The sequence below is a fragment of the Salmo salar genome, chromosome 09 (genome assembly GCF_965601325.2).
Source record: "Salmo salar chromosome 09, fSalSal1, whole genome shotgun sequence".
NCBI classification, from domain to species: domain Eukaryota; kingdom Metazoa; phylum Chordata; class Actinopteri; order Salmoniformes; family Salmonidae; genus Salmo; species Salmo salar.
The window spans coordinates 39,985,552-40,007,311 of NC_138299.1; the positions used below are offsets into that span (position 1 = coordinate 39,985,552).

The 21,760-nt window shown below is 41.4% G+C and overlaps 2 protein-coding genes across 2 annotated transcripts; both read left to right on the top strand.

The window, feature by feature from the left end:
- Positions 1–1,649: 1,649 nt before the first annotated feature.
- Positions 1,650–11,811, top strand: LOC106611334 (trifunctional enzyme subunit alpha, mitochondrial). The gene is made up of 20 exons (XM_014211460.3): positions 1,650–1,791; positions 2,539–2,580; positions 2,660–2,730; positions 2,934–3,067; positions 3,301–3,439; positions 4,385–4,504; positions 5,764–5,866; positions 6,018–6,140; positions 6,395–6,513; positions 6,666–6,722; positions 6,839–6,948; positions 7,231–7,365; positions 7,867–8,038; positions 8,171–8,257; positions 9,043–9,183; positions 9,326–9,394; positions 9,490–9,685; positions 9,961–10,075; positions 10,261–10,406; positions 11,134–11,811. The coding sequence occupies exons 1-20, from the start codon at positions 1,728–1,730 to the stop codon at positions 11,277–11,279; spliced, it is 2,289 nt and encodes a 762-aa protein (XP_014066935.1). The 5' UTR covers positions 1,650–1,727; the 3' UTR covers positions 11,280–11,811.
- A 118-nt stretch (positions 11,812–11,929) lies between these two features.
- Positions 11,930–21,572, top strand: LOC106611332 (kinesin-like protein KIF3B). Its single transcript, XM_014211438.3, has 8 exons — positions 11,930–13,976; positions 14,129–14,230; positions 14,893–15,015; positions 15,355–15,473; positions 15,577–15,693; positions 16,291–16,402; positions 16,894–17,078; positions 20,701–21,572. Exons 1-8 carry the CDS (start codon positions 12,414–12,416, stop codon positions 20,855–20,857), a joined length of 2,478 nt encoding a protein of 825 aa, XP_014066913.2. The 5' UTR covers positions 11,930–12,413; the 3' UTR covers positions 20,858–21,572.
- The last annotated feature ends 188 nt before the right edge of the window (positions 21,573–21,760 follow it).

Consider the following 21,760-nt stretch of genomic DNA (forward strand, 5'->3'; position numbering starts at 1 on the left):
TGGCATTTCTGTGGGGGGCCGCACAGCCCTCCATGTGCTCGCCAGAGGTAGCCTGACTGCCATTAGGTACCGAGATGAGAACCTCAGACCCCTTGTGAGCCCATATGCTGGTGCGGTTGGCCCTGGGTTTCTCCTAATGCAAGACAATGCTAGACCTCATGTGGCTGGAGTGTGTCAGCAGTTCCTGCAAGAGGAAGGCATTGATACTATGGACTGGCTCGCCCGTTCCCCAGACCTGAATCCAATTGAGCACATCTGGGACATCATGTCTCGCTCCATCCACCAAAGCCACATTGCACCACAGACTGTCCAGAAGTTGGCGGATGCTTTAGTCCAGGTCTGGGAGGAGATCCCTCAGGAGACCATCCGCCACCTCATCAGGAGCATGCCCAGGCGTTGTAGGGAGGTCATACAGGCACGTGGAGGCCACACACACTACTGAGCCTCATTTTGACTTGTTTTAAGGACATTACATCGAAGTTGGATCAGCCTGTAGTGTGGTTTTCCACTTTAATTTTGAGTGTGACTCCAAATCCAGACCTCCATGGGTTGATAAATTGGATTTCCATTGATTATTTTTGTGTGATTTTGTTGTCAGCACATTCAACTATGTAAAGAAAAAAGTATTTAATAAGATTATTTCATTCATTCAGATCTAGGATGTGTTATTTTACTGTTCCCTTTATTTTTTTGAGCAGTATATGTTTTACAATGGTGAGGGAGTGCCAAGACAAAGGCGCGGCAGCTTCAACACAGTGCCCCCTATTGGTAATCTAGTGTATTTATAAATCATTGGATATATACAGATCATAGAGCTCGACAGTTTGTAGTCCAAAATCCTGGAAATATATTAGCTCCGGTTCGTTCATCCATCCCTATTTCAAAAAAAATATGGGAAATGAATACGGTTTTGGAATAAACGCCGAAAATAAGGTCTGAGGTTAACACAGGTTTAGAAGATTTAATACGTTTCGTTCTATGAGATAATAGAAGCCATTTAACATGACCTTATTAATTAGGAATCATTTATGTGCTTCATGTGTTTTTTCTCATTACATAAATTCTTCAAAATTCACAAAAAGTGATGTTAGCTGATGAAGGCTATCTAAAAAAAAACGCCATCAATTTTCCCCATAAACTTTGTTACTGCGTATAAAAACACGCTATAAATATTTATTTCTCGCTATTGTTTTTTCCCTCACTTCTGTCATGTGCTCCCGCATGTCTTTCGGTTGTCAGCAATGATGTATATAAACCCTGGATTGAAGCCACCGGTCGGCCATATTGTCACTCCTCGGTAGGAGCAGTCCTCCATAGGAATTAATGGAATTCTACAGTATTTCAATTAAATGTTTCAAGGACAAAATGACATGTATTTAGCTATTTTTGGTGTTGTAGTGGGGACAGTAACATTAGTCATTTCAAAAATATATACTTAAAGGAAAATGCTTTTAAATATATATATATATGTATATGTATGTTCATCTCACATAATATAATTTAAAAGTATGGATGAATGTGTCTGTAAAAAAGAAATGTGGCAAAAACGAATGTAGAAGTTAAGAAATGCATTTCTATAGCTTCCAAACTATTTTTTTTACAACGTGAGGGAGTGCCAAGATGGAGGCACGGTGGCTTTAACACTGCGCCCCGTATCAGTCATCTAGTGTATCTATAAACATTGGTTGTCAGCAGTCAGGTTGTTTCGGTGTTCTTGACCTCCTAAAATGGCTGGTGTTCGAGCTCTGGGTGCGCTGTCCAGAATTACAGCAAGGAGATATGACCTCTCAGGTAAAATTGTGTTGAAATGTGTGCAATTGATGCAAAAGTCAAATGTTATTCTATTGTTTAGCCACATTTTGTAAACCGGCGCCTCTCTACTGTCTGAGATGTTAGCTAGTGCTAATGGTGCAGCTAACTTGGCTAGCAAACGTTAACTTAGCTGTTAGAAGTCTACCGGTTGCTAGCTAACACCGTTTACTAACTAATTTAGCAACACAACTTTACTGGTACACACATCTGGCTTTAGCTCCCTATTTGTAATTCATTAATTAAGATAGCTAGATAGTTAACTGATGCGAGTGAACTTTCACCGAGTGAGCAAACTAGCTACGTCACATGAATTAAGTTAACTTAGTTAACGTTAGTCTAGCTGACTAGATATGATCGCCAAAATCAAACTTTCCATGCAATTTAATTGTTTTCTTGATAAATCTACACTTTACATTAGATGCTTCCATTTGTCATTGTCTAATTTGCTGTGTGGACAGGGAATCTAGGTGAAAGTTCAGTGTCTTTTTGAGGTCAGACCCCCCCCCCCACCACCCCACCCATACGTCTCGTCATCAACACTTGTCATGAGTTATCTGTTGCAGCCCCAGGCCTAGAATATATAAAGCGTGGCCTAAATATTTCACTCCCTACAGAGACACACCCCCTCAACCTTAGCTAGTTTTTGTTAGCTGGCTAGCTTCCTTATCAGTAGCTAATGTATTGAATTTAGTTAACGTTAACCCTCTTCTTATTTTGTATTTTTAGGTATCTCATGCCGTACCTTTTCAGTTGCCCTTGCCATGTCAGGTAAGTTGAACGACTACTTGTGATAACTTGATTATAAAATAAAAAGTATGGAGTTCATTCGATCTCTCTTTCTTCTCAGCCCGAACCCATGTCAACTATGAAGTGAAAGAGGATGTGGCAGTCATTCGGATGAATGACCCAAATTCTAAGGTAATGTATTTAAAAATACATTTTCCATGTACAGTACCAATCAAATTTCAATCTATCAAATGTATTTATAAATCCCTTTTTAAACTGCCCTATGGGGTCGAACCCGGGTCTGTAGTGACCTCTCAAGCACTTCAATGCAGTGCCTTAGACCGCTGCACCACTCAGGAGGCCCCACTATTGTATGTCTATCCTTGTTTTTACAGGTCAACACTCTGTCGGTCCGGATGCAAAATGAGATGATAGAAGTATTTAATGAGGTCTTGGCCAACGATGCAGTCCAGAGTGCTGTCCTCATCTCCTCCAAGCCTGGCTGCTTCATTGCAGGAGCTGACATCAAGTCAGTCACACCTTTCACATTATATGATAGAAATATATAAATGTTAATATTTGGTGCCACCTTGGCTTACATGCTGTGTAATTAAAATGCTGTACTCAGATTAGATAGTAGCCTAGTTCAGGCTTACATGATGCTCAATGTTGCATATCAGTCTAGTGTAATGCATTTCACCACTGCAAGGTTTGTGTGTTTTAGAGTGCTAAAACAACAACTGTCTCTCCTCTCCTTTACAGCATGATCCAGGCCTGTAACACCGCTGAGGAGGTCACAAAGCTATCTCAGGAGGGACAGAAGATGTTTGAGAGGATTGAGAAATCGTCCAAGCCCATTGTTGCGGCCATCAACGGCTCCTGCTTAGGAGGCGGCTTAGAGGTGAACAGAATGACAGAAACTAGCCCCAGGCTAGAAACCTAATAAAAAAATGTTGCAGTAATATTGCCTCAGCAAATTGCCAAGGATTCACAGCCTGGGGCTCAGGACAGCCTGGGGCTCAGGACAGCCTGGGGCTCAGGACAGCCTGGGGCTCAGGACAGCCTGGGGCTAAGGACAAAGCAGTGTGAAAAGGCCTATTGTGACGTTGACACATCGGCTTCTGACCACTTTCCCAACAACTTAGACAAAAACTTAGAGGTCATGACTTCTTGGTCTACTTCTCTGCTATTCAAATCTGAAATCGGAACAGAAATATATTCTACAGATCAAAAGATGCAGCTGTTTTAGTAACCGCATCAACTACATTTAATCTAACCTTTTTAAAGGGATACTTTTTAAAGCCATACTTCAGGATTTAGGCAATGAAGCCCTTTACTTCCCCGGAGTCAGATCAACTTGTGGATACCATTTTTATGTCTCTGTGTCCAGTATGAAGGAAGTTGGGGTAGTTTTGTGAGCCAATGCTAACTAGCATTAGCACAATGACTGGATGTCTATGGTAACATCTAGCAAGCAACTTCCTTCAAACTGCACACACATGGTATCCACGAGTTCATCTAACTCTGGGTAAGTAGATAAAGGGCTTCATTGCCAAAATCCTGAAGTATCCTTTTACATTTTTTGTTAAAATGTTGACCACTTTCCCTGCAATGTATGGCATCTTAGTCTACTTCTGTTTTTCAAATCTGTAATCAGAACACTTCTTCCACCACCACAAAAAATTGTTTTAAATAGCTAAAGCAAGTCCCATAATTTTACTTCGTCTAGTATTACTCAGTATCGTAACAAATTACAAAATCATCTCTGTCAACAAGACAAATTTGACTTCCTTTCTTCATAAGTTATTGATTTTCTAAACGTTATGTTTCAATCTGTTGTCTTTAGTTTGCCATCGCCTGCCAGTACAGAGTTGCTACTAAGAGTAAGAAGACAGTGCTGGGAACCCCTGAGGTGATGCTTGGTCTTCTACCTGGAGCTGGAGGAACACAGAGACTCCCTAAGATGGTCAGTATCTGGGGAAAATACTTTATACGTTCAGAAACCCTACCTGAACAGCACAGTTAAACAGATCTTTGCGACATGGGGCTGTGCATTATCATGCTGAAACATGAGGTGATGTTGGCAGATGAATGGTACGACGATAGGGCCTCAGGATCTTGTCACAGTATTTCTGTGCATTCAAATTGCTATCGTTAAAATTCAATTGTGTTCGTTGTCTGTAGCTTATGCCTGCCCATACCATAACACAACTGCCACCATAGGGCACTCTGTTCACAACGTTGATATCAGTAAACTGCTCGCCCACACACGACTCAATAAACGCGATCTGCCTGGTACAGTTGCAGCCGGGATTCACCCGTGAAGAGCACACTTCTCCAGAATGCTAGTGTACCATTGAAGGTGAGCATGTGCCTACTGAAGTCTGTTACGACGCCAAACTGCATTCAGGTCAAGACCCTGGTGCGGATGACGAGCATGCAGATGAGCTTCTCTGAGATGGTTTCTGATAGGTTGTACAGAAATTCTTGGGTTGTGCAAACCCACAGTTTCAGCAGCTGTCCGGGTGGCTGGTCTCAGACGATCCTGCAGGTGAAGAAGACTGCTGTTGAGGTCCTGGGCTGCCCTGGTTACGTGGTCTGCGGTTGTGAGGCCGGTTGGACGTACTGTCAAATGATCTAAAACGACGTTGGAGGCGGTTTGTGGTAGAGAAATGAACATTAAATTCTTTGGCAACAGCTCTGCTGGACATTCCTGCAGTCAGCATGCCAATTGCACACTCCCTCAACTTGAGACATCTGTGACATTGTGTTGTGACAACTGCACATTTTAGTTGCCATTTATTGTCACCAGCACAAGGTGCACCTGTATAATCGTACTGTTTAATCAGATTCTTGATATGCCAAACCTGTCAGGTGGTTGGATTAGCTTGGCAAAGGAGAAATGCTCTCTAACAGAGATGCATGAAGTTTGTGACATTTCTGGGATCTTTTCTTTTTGCTCATGAAACATGTGACCAACACTAGATGTTGTGTTTATTTTTGGTCAGTGTTGTGTTTCAATGATATTGGTAGAGTGAAACTCATTGTCACTACAGTATGCACACTGACTGTACTGCAGAATGCTACAGTATTCTTTAATTCATTGATCTGATTTGCAGCCCTCTGTCTGTTGTAGTAGTGTTTAAATGTTCTTGATTTGTTGTCGGCAGTTAAAAATAAATAAATGGAATGCTGTCAACATATTTTACACTACTTTATCTTCAGGTCGGTATTCCTGGTGCCTTTGACATGATGCTGACTGGAAGAAACATCAAGGCAGACAAAGCCAAGAAGATGGGTCTGGTCCATCAGCTAGTGGACCCACTAGGTACAGTAATCAATAAATGTTACTGATAAGAGCATACCAGTATTGATAGAATGTTCTGAGATTACAATAACTGGAAATTGTTTACAGGTTAGATACTGTCAGTGAAGGTGTCTTAACTGCTGCTTATTGATCCCCCTTTTTGATATTCCAGGACCTGGATTGAAGAGTCCAGAGGAGAGGACCATTGAGTACCTGGAGGAGGTTGCCATACAGTGTGCCAGAGGAATTGTCCACAAGAAGATCTTGCTCACCAAGAAGAAAGGCATGATGCAGAGTAAGTATTTGCGTATTAGAGGCCAATACCATGTAGCTATACAGTGCTCTTGGTATAGTGCAAAAAACAGACTCTACTATATATAATCTACATAATATGAAGGCAGGTTTTGAATTGTAAGCGTCTCATGTTTGTTGTTTTTCAACCTTTTACCATATGTTACATCACACTTTCAGTCCTTGTTTTTATGCATGTAAACAACCTTTTTTTGGATGCTTTTAACATTTGTAGTTTTTTTTCTCCTTCCTCTGCAGAAGTACAAGACTACGTAATGGGCATTCAGTTTGTGCGGCAACAGATCTACAAAAATGTTACTGGCAAAGTCATGAAGATGAGCAAGGGACTGTATCCTGCCCCCTTGAAAATCATTGAGGTAGGACTTTGGCATATCTCTGTTAGTGAGTTAAGGATATGAAGTGGCAGCAGTTTTTAAAAAGTGGACGCAGAGCTCCAGGTTAAACTTCTCTCTCATGGTACTATTGAAAAAGACTTAACTTATATTTGTTCCTCTTTCTGCCCCCTCAGAGTGTGAAGTCTGGCTTGGAACAGGGCCCAGATTCTGGCTATTTGGCAGAAGCACAGGTCAGAGAATATACATGGAGTTAAATAGATTTATGCTCATCAGTAAATGTAATGGTTTTGTATGGAACATGGTTTCTTTCAGTCACTGTTTTGTCATTCTTATTAATTCTTTACAGAACTTTGGCAAACTGGCAATGACTTCTGAATCAAATGCCCTGATCGGACTTTACCATGGCCAAGTGGCATGCAAGAAGAACCGCTTTGGAGTCCCCGAGAGACCGGTCAAGTAAGTGATGACCTTTGACCCAAAACCAGTTAAATAGCTATTTTCATGTTTCAATCAGTGAAAAATGTGAACCTTATTACAAATATTGTAATACTGGTCAGATGATTCAGAGTTTCTTGGAGATCAAACCACTTGTGCTGATTTCATTATTTGAGAGGTCATGACATTAACCTTGTAACTGGAGATATGGTACTAACAAAATGATTTGGGGGGTGGGAATCCTTGGTGGACAATAATTCCATTCTATTGTAATAGCCTGTTTCTTCATTCCGCATCCACCAGGAACCTGGCTATCTTGGGAGCAGGTCTGATGGGTGCAGGCATTGCCCAGGTGACTGTGGACAAGGGCATCCACACTGTCCTGAAGGACACCACCGTGGAAGGGTTGAGCAGGGGTCAGCAGCAGGTCTACAAAGGGTGGGTTTACCAGAGCGCAATACTGCCCTACAAAGGCAAGGTGCAGTAACTATGCATTTGGTCAGAAGTCTTTGATTTGTTGTAATGGCCAGATATATTATCTGATTAATGTGGTATTTTGTTTCCTGAAACAAGAACAAGCCAGCCAATCAGAATATATAATGAAGCACCAGAAGTTGCTGTCGGTCTATACAGAAAAAGACGAATAGCGTACCACTAATTAGCTATTGACTATTTCAGATACACGATGTCCTGGCTGTCTGGCATATTGGGGGTTAAACTCCTAGAAACGGTTTCCTTCAGATTAAGAGATTGCATTTTAGTCCAGGACTAGGCTTAATCTGGGTCTGGGGATCTGACCCTTAAAGCATAGCTGCAGTTGTTTATAATGAAGAAACTAAATATTGTTGAACCTGCCCTAATCTCTCTCGACATACTTAACATAAATGTTGATTGGGTAGCTAGTACAGAGATTAAACCTGCCCTCACTTTCATCACCAGCCTCAATGACAAAATCAAAAAGAAGGCCATCACGTCATTTGAGAGGGACTCCACACTGTCCAGCTTAACTGGCCAGTTAGACTACAGTGGTTTTGAGAAGGCTGACATGGTCATTGAAGCTGTGTTTGAGGACATCAACATCAAACACCGAGTCATCAAGGAGGTGGAAGCTGTAAGTAGCGCGGAATTTTTAAATCTGCGTGGTAATTAGGGCACACAACGGAAAGCTTTTTCAAATACAAAACTAAAATGTGTTTCTTTTTGGACAACCTTGTTCTAAATTAACTTTTTTCTCTGATTTCAGGTGATTCCACCTCACTGTATATTTGCCACCAACACGTCTGCTCTCCCCATCAAAGATATTGCTGCTGCTAGCATGAGGCCAGAAAAGGTAGGTTTAGTAAGAGTTCAATAGGATTAACATTCTTGTTAAAAAAAGGTCTTATTGCTCCTTCAAGCTGGATTCAAACCACTCACTAGAATCCCTTTGCCCACAATAACCTCTCAGGCTACATGTTTTGTGTGCTTTGGGCTGGTTATTGTCTCTGTATAAGTAAGCCTTGTCCAAGCCAGAACATCCCATAGAGGCAGGAGCCAATCTCCTGTTTCTGGCACACGAGGCAACTTGATGCACAAGTACACCTGGACAGGATGCTAGTCTGTTTCAGGGCCTTACCCTCAATCCGTCTCCTTAAAGGGATACTTTGGGATTTTGTCTACTTCCCCAGAGTTGGATGAACTTGTGGATACCATTTTTATGTCTATGCATGCAGTTTGAAGAAAGTTGGTAGCTAGCGCAATTGCTAACTAGGGTTAGCATAATGGCTGGAAGTCTATGGTATCTGCTAGCAGATATCTGTGGACTTCGCCATTGTGCTAATGCTAATTAGCATTGACTCGCGAAACTTCCTCTAACTTCCTTCATACTGGACACTGAGACAAACATTTATCCACTAGTTAATCTGACTCTGGGGAAGTAGATGAGGTGCCTCATTGCCAAAATCCCTTTAATACTGAGTGCTAAGCAGAGAGGATGCAGGTCCCATTTTCAGAGTCTTTGATATGACTTGGTCAGGGATATGACTTGGCAGACACTAACCACAAGGCCACCGAGTAGTTTTTCCTGTATAACGGGAGCCATTGCAATAAATAGAGTTGTATTTTCTATTCCTGTAGGTTATTGGTATGCACTACTTCTCTCCAGTGGACAAGATGCAGCTGTTGGAGATCATCACGACAGATAAGACCTCTAAAGACACCACTGCCTCTGCTGTTGCCGTAGGCCTGAAGCAGGGGAAAGTCATCATCGTTGTTGGAGTGAGTGCGCTTCTGCTCAGTGCCCACTTCCCATGTTCTCCCTTAGCTTGTTGACAAACATAACGACACTAATATATGAATTTGATATAGTTTATAGTGTAGTGCTTTTCATGGGCCTATAATAACCTGTGCTTGTTTGCAGGATGGACCTGGGTTCTACACCACCAGGTGTCTGGCTCCTATGTTAGCTGAGGCAGTGCGAGTACTACAGGTTAGTGTTTCTTCATCTACAATGTTGGAATGGCGTGGGTATTGTCTCCAAAAATCCAAGTAATGTACCTGTATTTATGTGCTGTGTGTTCTCAGGAGGGCATTAGCCCCAAGAAGCTGGATGCCCTGACCACAGGTTTTGGGTTCCCAGTGGGTGCAGCTACACTGGCTGATGAGGTGGGCATTGACGTGGCTGCCCATGTGGCCGAGGACCTCGGCAAAGCATTCGGATCCAGGTTCGGAGGTGGAAACGTTGAGGTGCTGAAGACCATGGTGGAGAGAGGATTTAAGGGTAAATTCTTGTTTGTAGGACTTTGAGTCAAAGGCTCTTTCAAAATGTTTTAGACTTCCCTCGATTTCTTGCATCCCTTCATCTTGCTTTCTTTCTCAATACATTGGAGGAGAAGGTAAGAGGGGAGGAGCTTTGGAACTTCTCCACCAATGAGGTTTGAGAAGGAGAGTATGTGAAGAATCAAGGACATTTTGGGAGAGAAATTATGTAATGGGAAACGCATGATCCTCATTGGTTTTATCTGATACCCAATTAGATGTATTTTCCATCAACAGGCCGCAAATCAGGAAAGGGCTGCTATGTGTATACGCCAGGACTCAAAAGCAAAGATGTCAACCCTGATATTGACGACCTCCTGGAGAAATTCAAATTGACACCAAACCCTTCAGTGTAAGTTGCAACCGCTGCGGAAATGTCTCCTCTGAAGTGACTTGCAGTACAGTGAATGCATACATTTTTTGTATGTGATCCCAGTGGGAATGGCATTTGCTAGCTCAACCCTCTTACCAACTGAGCCACACAGGATCATCTACTCTCCACACTACCACTTAACTGTCTGGGTCTTTTTCCTCCAGGTCTTCAGACTCTGATATCCAGTACCGTCTGGTCTCGCGGTTCGTGAACGAGGCAGTGATGTGTCTGCAGGAGGGGATCCTGAACGGCCCCGTAGAGGGAGATATAGGAGCTGTGTTCGGACTGGGATTCCCCCCCTGCCTTGGTGGTAGGGATTTCCTCTATAGCAAGTTATTCAAATGGGTCTGGAGGTCCGGACGGAATACTGCTGGGTTTCTGTTCTATAATTAATTCTCATAATGAATTGCACCAACCAGTGTTCCAGGTTTAAGTTGGTCCCTGACTAAAGGACAAGAATGAAAATCAGCAGTGGAGGTTAAATGTTCCTTCTCTAGACAGCTCATAATAATGGTTGGAATGGAGTGAATGGAATGGCATCAACCATGAAAACCATGTTTGATTCCATTTACTCCATTCTGGCCATTATGAGCTGTCCTCCCTTCAGCAGCCTCCACTGGTCTTATACTATATGCGACTTACAGTGCAGTGACTGCATACATTTTTGCTATACATCTAATCCCTGTGGAAATTGAACCCATGACCTTTTACCAGCTGAGCCTGCCACACATACAGGATGATCACATGACATGAGCATAAACAGCTCTAATGACATTGCATGTGTTGCTGAACTCTTTTCGGGTTTAACAGCAAGCACAGCCTTTTTGTTGTGCTACAATTAGGACTTTCCTTTCAACTTCCCTGTTTAGTCCTTTCCAGTTTGTGGAGCCGGACTTGAATAAATTAGATTTATCCAATTTCAGTATTTTAGACAGCTATCAGATATGCCAATATTATTCTATCGTGCCATCATAGTTTGTCCTTTTGAAAGATTGAATCCTACATTGTTTTAACCTTCTCTTGAAACCTCTGTTCAGGTCCTTTCCGGTTTGTGGATACCTTCGGTGCCGACAAGCTAGTAGAGAAGATGCGGAGGTATGAGGAGGTTTACGGCAACCACTTCACCCCCTGTCAGCTACTGCTGGATCACGCCAAGGACTCCAACAAGCGATTCCACAAGTGACTTTCCTCATCTACTGCTACCATCTAATAGCAGGCTGCCATTAGAATGTGCCTAGGCTGTGTATTTGTCTGTTAACTTAAGCTCAGTGCTTATTTCTTTAAAGTTTGCAGAAGAGAAATCATGAGGGGCCTGTTTTTACAAATCACAGAATGTTTCAAGTTCATAACTAACAGTTCTATTTTGGGGTGTTTAACATTATTTGACAGTTCCCTTTTTGATAATATTCTGTAATATCCATCTGAGGCAGGTGTTGACCCAACTGGCAATCCTAGTCTTCTTAATGTAAATTTAAATCCATGTCTTCATCTCAATTGACTCCCTCTATAGTGGACTCCTTTTGACCAGGATCACTATATAGGGTGCCATTTCAGCTTTCATAAGTGACCAGTCTTGGGCTGTTCAGTCATGTTTATTCATCTGAGGTGAATGTTTCTTTTTTTTATTATGATTTTGGTCTTTATGCCATGGTTTGGGCAGTGATGTATTTAATATTTAGAGCCAGTAAATGAATAAATAATGATATTGAAGTACATTCAAATGCCTAGGCTTATGTATATTCTTTGTTTTCAATGAATGAATGAACATTTTGTGCTAATCGGTTAATTTGTTATGCCTATTAGATCAGATGTATTAAATAATTTCATTAGGCTACACCTGTTTACAAGGTTTCGCTTTAATCCACTTCGTTTTGTTGGTCACATGCCTTGTTCCTATTGTCTGCAGCAGAGGGAAGGGTGTGTACTGGGGATGTGGGCTGGCTGGCTGACGGCAGTGTTTTCTAGCAGTGGTGGCGCAGCATCCTTTGTATCATGTAGCGGCGGTGCGGTGCGTGCGGATTAAGGGTGGAGACAGTTATCGTTGCCAGGATCAAGTATATTCATCAGAGTCGGAGGAAGTACATGTAGTCTACGTGGTATAGGCGATGTCCGTGTGATTAGGTGTGCCCAAGTACATCATGTTACCATTTTCTGCGAAAGCTATGAATTGGCTTACCTGGGTACCGCTCGGCGGAGGATGCTTCGAGAAAGAGGGGAAACATGAGTCATCTTGATGCGCGATTAGCGACAGATACAGTGACTTTTAATTGTGTTGCGGAGAAATCCATTTTTATGGTCAAGGATCAAAGGAATAAATATGTCGAGACCGAAACCGTGCGAGGCTGTGAAGGTGGTGGTGCGATGCCGCCCATTTAACAGGAGAGAGGAGACCATGGACAACGATAACATATTGGAGGTGAATTCAAAACTGGGCCAGATCACATTGAGGAACCCAAGGGCGTCACCTGAAGAACTCATGAAATCATTCACCTTTGATGCGGTCTACGACTATGAGTCGAAACAGAGCGATATTTATGACGATACCGTCAGACCTCTTGTAGATTCCGTGTTACAAGGATTCAATGGTACAATATTCGCATATGGGCAGACTGGGACAGGTAAAACATACACGATGCTAGGTATGCCCACAGACAATGAAAGAGGGATCATCCCAAATTCATTTAACCACATTTTTACACAGATCTCCAGGTCTCAGAATCAGCAATATTTAGTGAGGGCATCCTATCTAGAGATCTATCGTGAGGAGGTCAGGGATCTGTTATGTAAAGACAACAAGAAACTAGATCTCAAAGAGAACCCAGATTCAGGGGTTTATGTCAAAGATCTGTCTTCGGTTGTCACCAAGAATGTCATGGAGCTCGAACATGTCATGAACATAGGAGATGAGTCCAGGTCTGTGGGGTTCACCAATATGAACGAACGCAGTTCGCGGTCCCATGCCATCTTCATGATCACGGTGGAGTGCAGTGAGAAAGGTGCAGATGGAGAGGACCACATACGGGTTGGGAAGCTGAACATGGTTGACCTGGCTGGCAGCGAACGCCAGAGCAAGACAGGTGCTAAAGGGGAGCGCCTGAAAGAGGCCACTAAAATCAACCTGTCCCTCTCAGCACTGGGTAATGTCATCTCAGCTCTGGTGGATGGGAAGAGCACCCACATCCCTTACAGGGACTCTAAACTGACCCGTCTACTCCAGGATTCACTGGGTGGCAATGCTAAGACAGTCATGGTAGCCACTCTGGGACCAGCGTCCAAGCACTATGAAGAATCCCTGACCACCCTACGGTATGCAAACCGGGCCAAAAATATAAAGAACAAACCCAAAATCAATGAGGATCCAAAGGATGCTCTGCTGAGAGAGTTCCAGGAGGAGATCGCCCGCCTGAAGGCCCAGCTGGAGGAGCGAGGGACGCTGGCGAAGGAGAGGAGGAGAAGGAGAAATAGCAGAAGACTGACTAAAAGTATGATTGTTGAGGATGTAGCCCACAGAGAAAGGGATGCAGAACTGTGGAAGGCACTGGAAGCGGAATGGAAGCGGAATGAGGAATACTATATAAAGGAAGAAGAAGAAAGCAAGATGATAGAAGAGGATGAAAAAGGGGTAGAGAGATTCAACTCCATGGATAACTCTGTAGAGGGCAGTCCCCCAAAAACTGTAACCTCCAGAATACCGATACATAGATTTAGCTCTGTGGAGGATAGCCCCAAAAAGGCTTTTCCCACCAGTAGCCATAGCAGCCCAGGGGCGAGAGAGAAATGGAAGCCATTTGGTGAAAAAGAACAGATGGAAAAGGGAAGGATGATGGACGACATGCAGAAGGAACAGGAAGCTATGGAAAAGATTATTGAGAAATATAAGGTGACAATACATTATTTTCTCTGTTTCTGTATATGAGACAATATTTTGCATTTTGATATCATGTTTAATATGATGCATTATTTATTGGTGATACAGAGCGTCCATCTTTCCAATAATCAGCCATCCATATGGCCATGTATCTTTCTCTCCAGGCAATGGAGAGCAAAATATTGGCTGGGGGAAAGAACATTATTGACCACACTAATGAGCAACAGAAGATGCTGGAATTGAAGAGGCAAGAGATTGCAGAACAGGTGAGAGATCGTCTATAAACCAATAGGGTATGTTCATTTCATAGATTGAGGGAGTCATGGAGAAGGCACAAAACAATTAGGCTATATCTCTACTATAACAGAAATAGTGCTGTGTCTGATGACCATGATGGAAGTGGTAATTCAATATTATTTCATGTTTCTCGATATACACTACCAGTCAAAAGTTTGGACCCACCTACTCATTCAAGGGTTTTTCTTTATTGTTTACTATTTCTACATTGTCGAAAGACATCAAAAGCTGTCAAGACAAAGCGTGGCTACTTTGGAGAATATAAAATATATTTTGATTTGTTTAACACTTTTTTGGTTACTACATGATTCTATATGTGTTATTTCATAGTTTTGATGTCTTCACTATTATTCTACAATGTAGAAAATAGTAAACAATAAAGAAAAACCCTTGAATGAGTAGGTGTGTCCAAACTTTTGACTGGTAGTGTACATGCAGGTTTATTCATTGTATTGTGTCTCTGTGTTTACCTATCTTAGATTTTGGTCAGCACCGTGGAGTGCGGCTGTGATATGAAAAAAAAAAAGTTGTATTGTTTGCGTGCAGGCTAGGCCTCACTTTATTGTGAAACATGACTACACAAAGGAAGTTCCCACACTGGAAAATAAAAGTATTTTTTATTTGTATTTAGATAAGACGAGAGAGAGAGATCCAGCAGCAGGTGATGGCTCAGGATGAGGAGACGGGAGAGCTGAGAGAGACCACCTCCTCCCTGCAGCAGGAGGTGGAACTCAAAACCAAGAAGCTGAAAAGGGTAAGATGGATTACTAACCAGCAGGGTTGGGGTCAATTCCATTTCAATTCCAGTCAATACAGAAAGTAAACCAAACTCCAATTCCAAATTTTCCTAATTGAAAAGCATTGAAGAGAATTTACATTTCAGTGTAAATCTGAATTGACTGGAATTGACCCCAACCTTCCATATCCCTAAAGCCCATCAGGGATCATTGTCATGACCTTATGTTTAATATAAAGGGATTTTAGACAGTGTTCTGATGCAAAATGCTATTCCCTCATTTCTGGTTGTTTTGATTAGGATGTTAACATTTAATGGATGTGTTCTCCTATTGTGTTTCCTCTCTCGTTGATCCAGTTGTATGCCAAGCTGCAGCTGGTGAAGGCTGAGATTGGGGACGTCATTGATGAGCATGTAGTGACCAGACAGGAGCTGGAGCAGACACAGAATGAACTCACCAGAGAACTCAAGTTCAAGTGAGTTTTAATAACGTATAATCACACAGGCACGCACGCACACACAAACACACTACCCCAATTGGTTCACTTTTCATAATATTGTTTTATGTGTTACCTGCAGGTATCTCTTAATTGAGAATTTCATCCCTCCCAAAGAAAAGAACACGATTATGAACCGGCTTCACTTTGACAGTGACGAGGACCAGTGGAGGTTTAGGCCCTTCGTTCCTTCAGAAAGGTCAGTGAGTTCACATAGTCTATGCTAGTCTATACTAGTCTTATGAGCTTAATATTCATTAAGTATTAAGTATTGCAATGGTACCAAATATATTATTGACTGGTGCTGAAAGGACAGCCCTGCTAATCGGCCAGCCACTGCATAAAGGTATAGGTGGTCAGGGCAAACGTTGTGGTGCTGAAAGGACAGCTCTGCAAAGCCAGTTACAATAATGTCACTGATGAGGCTAGTCACAATTGGATTAAAATCCGAATCAAATTTGTATTTGTCACATGCACCGAATACAACAGGTGTAGACCTTACAGTGAAATGCTTACTTACAAGCTCTTAACCAACAATGCTTTAAGAAGTTAAGAAAAAAAGTGTTAAATAAAAAATGTAAGTAACAAATAATTAAACAGCAGCAGTAAAATAACAATAGTGAGGCTATATACAGGGGGTACTGGTACAGAGTTAATGGTACAGGGTCAATTATTTCCTTGTTTCACATGTTTATGAAATCGAAGTTACTTTGTCACGCTAAGATACTATTATTTTCTTTGCACTCCTTAACTAACTCCTAAACTAGCTATTCATCCCTTGCACATCTTATTGCAGTAAATCGGCTCATCAGGTGAAGCGAAGGCCCACGTCTGTGGTGGGATACAAGAGACCAATCAGCCAGTATGCACAGATGGCTGTCACAGCAGGAGCTCCATGTAGATACCGGGTGGGTTGGTGCTTGGTTTTTATCTATGGTACATTTTTCATATCTGAGATTGAACATAAAGGAAAAGTTGTAGTTTTTTTTACAACCAAATCTAAATGTCTTATGTAAATGGAATGTTATAGAAGGGTCCAGACACCGTTTTTTGATTTCACTTGTTTTTGAGAATCTTACCCCAAACGGCAAATCACTTCCTCATCCTCGTTGTGTAGTATGGGGGCCCTAAAAAAACATGAACAAAGACTCCAAAAACAACCAAATATGTATTTTTTGGAAACGGTAAAGCTCTCAGTATAGTGATGCAGGTTTAGATGTGGTACACATGAAATTGTGTCATTCCGAACTAATTGAGGGCCATTTCCATACCAAACTGATTAGTGGCAAGAAACCACTTTCCACACATTTATTTATCATCAATTACAGATGTTTTCCATTGTCATTGTTCATTATATTAAACTCCCTCTCTCTTCCGCTCTCATTCATTATTTCTGTAGGCTGAGAATGTGATGCTCCTGGAGCTAGATATGAGCCCACCCAGCATGTACAACCTCAACCTTAACGGATCACACCTGGAACAGAACTTTGGAGGTCACGGTAGTCCCAGGAGAGACCTGCTAGCCAACGTCCCATTCAGGGACAGGACAACTGCATCAGGAAGGGTCCGGAAGTCACGATCCTGGTGAGTTACAGTACCTAAAATAACCAGGTGAGTTACCTGTAGTAACCTGGTGAGTTAGAGTACCTATAATAACCAGGTGAGTTACCTGTAGTAACCTGGTGAGTTACAGTACCTATAATAACCAGGTGAGTTACCTGGTGAGTTACCTGTAGTAACCTGGTGAGTTAGAGTACCTATAATACCAGGTGAGTTACCTGTAGTAACCTGGTGAGTTAGAGTACCTATAATAACCTGGTGAGTTACCTGTAGTAACCTGGTGAGTTAGAGTACCTATAATAACCAGGTGAGTTACCTGTAGTAACCTGGTGAGTTACAGTACCTATAATAACCAGGTGAGTTACCTGTAGTAACCTGGTGAGTTACAGTACCTATAATAACCAGGTGAGTTACCTGTAGTAACCTGGTGAGTTACAGTACCTATAATAACCAGGTGAGTTACCTGTAGTAACCTGGTGAGTTACAGTACCTATAATAACCAGGTGAGTTACCTGGTGAGTTACCTGTAGTAACCTGGTGAGTTACAGTACCTATAATAACCAGATGAGTTACCTGTAGTACCTGGTGAGTACCTGTAGTAACCTGGTGAGTTACAGTACCTATAATAACCTGGTGAGTTACCTGTAGTAACCTGGTGAGTTACAGTACCTATAATAACCAGGTGAGTTACCTGTAGTAACCTGGTGAGTTAGAGTACCTATAATAACCTGGTGAGTTACCTGTAGTAACCTGGTGAGTTAGAGTACCTATAATAACCAGGTGAGTTACCTGTAGTAACCTGGTGAGTTACAGTACCTATAATAACCAGGTGAGTTACCTGTAGTAACCTGGTGAGTTACAGTACCTATAATAACCAGGTGAGTTACCTGGTGAGTTACCTGTAGTAACCTGGTGAGTTACAGTACCTATAATAACCAGATGAGTTACCTGTAGTAACCTGGTGAGTTACCTGTAGTAACCTGGTGAGTTACAGTACCTATAATAACCAGATGAGTTACCTGTAGTAACCTGGTGAGTTACATTACCTATAATAAACAGATGAGTTACCTGTAGTAACCTGGTGAGTTACCTGTAGTAACCTGGTGAGTTACAGTACCTATAATAACCAGATGAGTTACCTGTAGTAACCTGGTGAGTTACAGTACCTATAATAACCAGGTGAGTTACAGTATCTATAATAACCAGGTGAGTTACAGTACCTATAATAACCAGGTGAGTTACCTGTAGTAACCTGGTGAGTTACAGTACCTATAATAACCAGGTGACGTACAGTACCTATAATAACCAGGTGAGTTACAGTACCTATAATAACCAGATGAGTTACCTGTAGTAACCTGGTGAGTTACAGTACCTATAATAACCAGATGAGTTACCTGTAGTAACCTGGTGAGTTACAGTATCTATAATAACCAGATGAGTTACCTGTAGTAACCTGGTGAGTTACAGTACCTATAATAACCAGATGAGTTAATGTAGTAACCTGGTGAGTTACAGTATCTATAATAACCAGGTGAGTTACCTGTAGTAACCTGGTGAGTTACAGTACCTATAATAACCAGATGAGTTACATGTAGTAACCTGGTGAGTTACAGTATCTATAATAACCAGGTGAGTTACCTGTAGTAACCCGGTGAGATACAGTACCTATAATAACCAGGTGAGTTACCTGTAGTAACCTGGTGAGTTACAGTACCTATAATAACCAGGTGAGTTACCTGTAGTAACCTGGTGAGTTACAGTACCTATAATAACCAGGTGAGTTACCTGTAGTAACCTGGTGAGTTACAGTACCTATAATAACCCGGTGAGTTACAGTACCTATAATAACCAGATGAGTTACATGTAGTATCCTGGTGAGTTACAGTATCTATAATAACCAGGTGAGTTACCTGTAGTAACCTGGTGAGTTACAGTACCTATAATAACCAGATGAGTTACATGTAGTAACCTGGTGAGTTACAGTATCTATAATAACCAGGTGAGTTACCTGTAGTAACCCGGTGAGATACAGTACCTATAATAACCAGGTGAGTTACCTGTAGTAACCTGGTGAGTTACAGTACCTATAATAACCAGGTGAGTTACCTGTAGTAACCTGGTGAGTTACAGTACCTATAATAACCAGGTGAGTTACCTGTAGTAACCTGGTGAGTTACAGTACCTATAATAACCTGGTGAGTTACAGTACCTATAATAACCAGATGAGTTACATGTAGTATCCTGGTGAGTTACAGTATCTATAATAACCAGGTGAGTTACCTGTAGTAACCTGGTGAGTTACAGTATCTATAATAACCAGGTGAGTTACCTGTAGTAACCTGGTGAGTTACAGTACCTATAATAACCAGATGAGTTACATGTAGTAACCTGGTGAGTTACAGTATCTATAATAACCAGGTGAGTTACCTGTAGTAACCCGGTGAGATACAGTACCTATAATAACCAGGTGAGTTACCTGTAGTAACCTGGTGAGTTACAGTACCTATAATAACCAGGTGAGTTACCTGTAGTAACCTGGTGAGTTACAGTACCTATAATAACCAGGTGAGTTACCTGTAGTAACCTGGTGAGTTACAGTACCTATAATAACCTGGTGAGTTACAGTACCTATAATAACCAGATGAGTTACATGTAGTATCCTGGTGAGTTACAGTATCTATAATAACCAGGTGAGTTACCTGTAGTAACCTGGTGAGTTACAGTACCTATAATAACCAGGTGAGTTACAGTACCTATAATAACCAGATGAGTTACCTGTAGTAACCTGGTGAGTTACAGTATCTATAATAACCAGGTGAGTTACAGTACCTATAATAACCAGATGAGTTACCTGTAGTAACCTGGTGAGTTACAGTACCTATAATAACCAGATGAGTTACCTGTAGTAACCTGGTGAGTTACAGTACCTATAATAACCAGATGAGTTACATGTAGTAACCTGGTGAGTTACCTGTAGTAACCTGGTGAGTTACAGTACCTATAATAACCAGATGAGTTACATGTAGTAACCTGGTGAGTTACAGTATCTATAATAACCAGGTGAGTTACCTGTAGTAACCTGGTGAGTTACAGTACCTATAATAACCAGATGAGTTACATGTAGTAACCTGGTGAGTTACAGTATCTATAATAACCAGGTGAGTTACCTGTAGTAACCTGGTGAGTTACAGTACCTATAATAACCAGATGAGTTACCTGTAGTAACCTGGTGAGTTACAGTACCTATAATAACCAGGTGAGTTACCTGTAGTAACCTGGTGAGTTACAGTACCTATAATAACCAGATGAGTTACCTGTAGTAACCTGGTGATTTAAAACTGTAGAGGAGGACACTCAGAGTTCCTACAGTATTTGCTGATTAACTGTTAGGTGATTTGTCCTACCTACTTTACTAATAATTGGCAGCATTTAGAACCATGCATATCGTGATTTCATTTCTGACACGTTACAACAAAACAGAATAGATGTACAACTATATTTGCTATGTTAGGCCTACTCTTGAGACAGCATTTTTGTGACAATCTTTGTTGCAGCAAAAAAAAATCCTAATGAAAGGATCCATATAAGAAGACACTCAAGTTGCCAACCGAATATGTAACATGTATTCCCTCTTCTTTATTCCCAGGTACCAGGCACCACGCTCATCCTCTTCATGCGTCTCATCCTCTTCATCATCCAGCTCTATAACATCAGGGCCCCAGACCCAGTGCTTTCCTCACCCCCAGAGACCCTCCTCAGCCATATACACTCCATTGGAAGGTTCCATTCCAGGGGGCCCCTGAGTCTAGATTCCAAAACATTCCAACGTTCCAATGTATATCATATATGCTTATTTGCTAGGTCGAAAATATACAGGTTAGGACAATGTAACAATTCCATGCAGCAGTGTTAGAAAATAAACAATTTCCTTGGACCAGCGCCTACAGGATTAGCATAAAAAATGTGACCAGTGGCCTGGAAATCAAGTAGTAAAGTGACTGTAGATAATTTGATAAACGTTTGAATTAATAGAATGACAGTAAAACAGTTATGCTATGTGTTTGATGAGTAGCTGAAATGTACTACGATTGTGGTTATTTTCCAAGTTTGATGACAAACCTTGTGTACTGCTAACATTCACTTCCAGTCATTTTCACTCGCATTGTTAGCAATGAGGTACAATAGATTGCTAGTCCCATTGTTTATAATCCTTTCGCATTTATAGAGACATTCATGGGATTTTAGAATCCTCTGGTCCTAACCTGTATATCTGACCTGTCTGCATTATCAACAATTTCATAGTGTATTATTTCACCAAACACAATTGGTCTGTAACCAAAAGTAATTTGCATTTGTGGAAAATATTGCACTGCTGAACTTTGACTAAAGTATATGGCTAAAGTAATGTTTAGCTTTTGATGTACAGAAACATCAGAATAAATGGTACAAACTGTTACATAACATAACTTGTATGAGCCTACATTGTTTAGGGAATAGAGTCTTTCAAATTGAATGAACTGCCATTGGTCACAACAAATAGGGAGAAAAGGAGAAACACCTGCCTTAACGTTTTTCTTTTGTTGTTGAGGATTTACTCGGTAATATTCTATTTTATTATATTATATTTTAGTCAGAGCACCCAATCTCCCCAAAATGTTCTAATTTTCTCACAGTAATTACAGTATAAATTTTTATATGACAAAGAT